Source organism: Trypanosoma theileri (assembly GCF_002087225.1).
Source record: "Trypanosoma theileri isolate Edinburgh chromosome Unknown TM35_Tth_144_V1, whole genome shotgun sequence".
Classification (NCBI taxonomy): Eukaryota; Euglenozoa; class Kinetoplastea; order Trypanosomatida; family Trypanosomatidae; genus Trypanosoma; species Trypanosoma theileri.
In genome coordinates, this window is record NW_021639986.1 from 1 (window position 1) to 3,345 (window position 3,345).

The window sequence follows — 3,345 nt, forward strand, 5'->3', positions numbered from 1 at the left end:
ATGGCATCACTACGAAACTGTCCGTTTTGTTTCCTGGCATGTCTTGTTGAGGAATGGTTCAGTTTATTACAATACAAGTGTCTATCGTCGGTTTTCCAGCAGAGTGCGAAAATACATGTCAGAAGCCATTGGGATGACAGATGCAAGGAAGATCCAGTGCCCCAGGAAAGTGAAGGATGCCCTTTACCCTAGAGTGAAAGCTCAACAGCCAGCATCCCGTTGAAACGGAGAAACTAATAGCGGTACCAAATATACATTATTATCATACTAATCTTTTTCTTTTTTCCTTTTTTTTGGTGTTTTGGATTACAATTTTAAGTTACCATTCATCTTGTTTTTTTTTTTTTTGCTGAATCAGCATACAAAGGGTATTTGAGAATGACAAACATAATAAAATATACATTCTTTTTCTTTTTTTTGCGAACCGTCGGATATTTATATTCATATAGGCTCTTAAACTTCATATATGGACTCGCATTGCAATTATTGTGTTGTTCCTTCTGCTTGAGATGGACCAAGACCCCACGTGAATTTGGTGAAGCTGTTAATTCTTGCATAATATGGGTGTATATTTGCTTTGCATGACACCGTGAAGCCTCTACCGTTCTCTATTATAAACTCTTTCTTCCTCTCTCTTTCTCTTTCTCATATTGTTTCATTTGTAGACTCAATCTGACTAATCACAGCAATGCTATTTTACAAAAAAACAACATGATGCGCCTGGTTCTCCACACTGCAGTGTTACTACTCATTTACAGCAGTATCGTATCCCGTGCGGCAGAACCCCAACACCAACACCAACGCTGTATCTTCAATGATGCCATGCGTAAGAGCGGTTCCCCCTGCAAAGGTGGGGGTGAGAGAATTGCTGAGTGCAGGAGATCGTGCATCTCATCAGATAAACATTGTGTCATCGTCTGATAAATGGGAGCCACTCCGCATCAACGTGTCATCACTGGATCTGGACGATGAGAAGAAGTACTGCAGGGGGCATCTCGATGAACATAAGAGTTATTTTAAGGGTTCTAAGCTTTCTTGCCGTGAGGATAAGAAGAATACACTTCTCAATGAGATTCTTCCTGCAGCAATCAATTTACACAGCGATCTTCTTCTCGTTAAGCAGTTGGAAACTCCCTTCAAGGTGCCGGATTTTGGCAAAACTCTTTGCTCTCACTTCACAGTTCCAACTACTCACATCAGTGAGGGTGTTAAAGACGCATATATGGTGCTGTACGTTGCCGCTGGACCCTCAAATACGCCTTTTATTGATAACTACAACACAAGTGGAAATGAATGTCTCTCTTGTGGTGAGAGGAAAAACATTCCTACTGAAAGAGAATTAATAGGAGGTGTACACAAAAGCCATGTGCATAGGATTATTGCTATTCTACTCCTGACATGGATGAGCAAAAGGAAAAAACAAATTATCATCAAGTGGAAGCCGTGGAAAAGTCAAATGCTTATACAAGCAACTACCTCATTGATGTACTTGGAATTGCAATAATAAAAATAGTGTACCAAGGGGAGTTGGTGGGTTAGTCAAGCATGAGTTACACAATCTTTTTCTAATACAAAGGACAGATCTAAACACATGGTATCATTCATTCTTTTTCATGGGTTCTTTTTATCTTTTCCACTTGTTTAAAGGCAGTACAGCACTCATTATTATGACTATTTATTATTCTTTGCATTTATTACAATTACAATAAAACACCAAATCTGCTCACAGTGCATTCTTGTTGATACTGTTGGTATGTATGTGTACCACAAGAGGGTATATTGATATATTTTCTCATTCTACTTTTGGCATAACCATCATTCTTCTCTTTCTAAGAGTATTACTGTTGATGTGTATACATGTGTTTGATTCTCTGCTAGATCTAATATAATATCTATTCATGCATATCTTTCATTCTCTCCCTTTTTTATCTTTTTTTTTCTTTACTGTGTGTACCTTAGCAAAGCAACACACAAACTAAAACATTCACACAAATACAAAATGGAGAAACACTCCATGCGTCACCTGCTGTGGGCTGCACTGTTCCTGTTGTACTGCAGCTGCGGGTGTTTGGCTGCTGTTGTGCAGCAGTTACCACAGAAAGGACAAAGTGCTCTACAGGCGTACACCGTCTCTTCTGATACTGCTGCTGATGATACTAAGATTGGTTCGGATTGGAAGGCCATCCGCATTGGTGTGTATACAAAACTTGTGGAAGATATGGTGGAGTTTTGCACGACGAAAAAAAAAGAAATGCCGCGTGAGTACGAGGAGCTTGCGAGAAAATATGAAGAAGAAGAAGAAGATGCTGATGAAGAACATGAAGAACCTGCACAAGAGCTTTACGATCTTAAAGATCTCTGCAATGCTGATAAGATAACAGAGGATAAGAAAAAAGTTCTTTTTGAAAGGGTATTACCCAAAGCTATCAAACTACACGCAGATCGCCTAAAAGTAAAACAGGTGAAGGGGACCCTAATGATACCAAGAAAAGAAGAGCAAAAAATACGTAATAATATCTGCCAATTCTTTAAGGATCCCTTGACGAAAAATGTGACGGATGGTCCTGTTGTCGATTTTATGATTTTTGCGAGTCTCTCAAAAGAACCCCAAAAAGTTGTGATTTGCAGTCAGGATAATGAAAACAGGCCGACGTCTGCCGTCATTAAATTTATCCCAAAGGAGATAGAAGCAACACGGCAGTATATTCGTTTGACTGCACATGAGATTGCACATGGTCTTGGATTTCAACATGAACTTATGAAAGAGTTAAACATGATCAAAGAGCGCAGTATTGATCTGCCACGTGAGCTAGTACCGTACGGTAGAAACGAATTCTATATGGTGAACTCCACTAAAATTGTCGAAGTGCTGAAGAGTCATTACAGATGTAAAGATGGTGAAATAGAGGGTTTGTATTTGGAAGATGAAGAGGATTCCGACCTACCTTCCCACTGGGAGAGACTAATTGCGAAGGATGAGTTGATGAGTACGTATTTTGGTGAACCTTCTGGCATGTACTACAGTGCACTGACACTTGCAGCATTTGAAGGTATGAAATTTTACCAAGCAGTTTCCTTGGTAAGGATGTGCTACCTTATCGTGGTACCAAGGTTAAGTACTTGAATTTATTCAAGGAAACTAAATGCACTCAATAAATTTTTGAAGGAGGTGGTCTCCTCAACAACCACACTATATTTTGCAGGAGGTGGTCTCCTTAAAAACCAATTTCTTTTTCTTTTCCTTTTAACACATGTGTTCTTCGGAATGCTATCCCCTTGGTGACGTTTGGCCATCGAAAGGTGGAGCCAGGGTCCATTACCTCGTATTCTGCGGGGGAAGCCATG

The 3,345-nt window shown here is 39.7% G+C and overlaps 2 protein-coding genes across 2 annotated transcripts; both read left to right on the forward strand.

Annotated features, from left to right (window-relative positions):
• Positions 1-814: 814 nt before the first annotated feature.
• TM35_001441000 (putative surface protease GP63) lies at positions 815-1,504 on the forward strand (the record flags this gene model as incomplete). Its single annotated transcript, XM_029031894.1, has 1 exon — positions 815-1,504. One exon carries the CDS (start codon positions 815-817, stop codon positions 1,502-1,504), a length of 690 nt encoding a protein of 229 aa, XP_028876809.1.
• Positions 1,505-1,999: 495 nt separating this feature from the next.
• TM35_001441010 (surface protease GP63) lies at positions 2,000-3,124 on the forward strand (the record flags this gene model as incomplete). The annotated part of the gene is made up of 1 exon (XM_029031895.1): positions 2,000-3,124. The coding sequence occupies one exon, from the start codon at positions 2,000-2,002 to the stop codon at positions 3,122-3,124; it is 1,125 nt and encodes a 374-aa protein (XP_028876810.1).
• Positions 3,125-3,345: the final 221 nt, after the last annotated feature.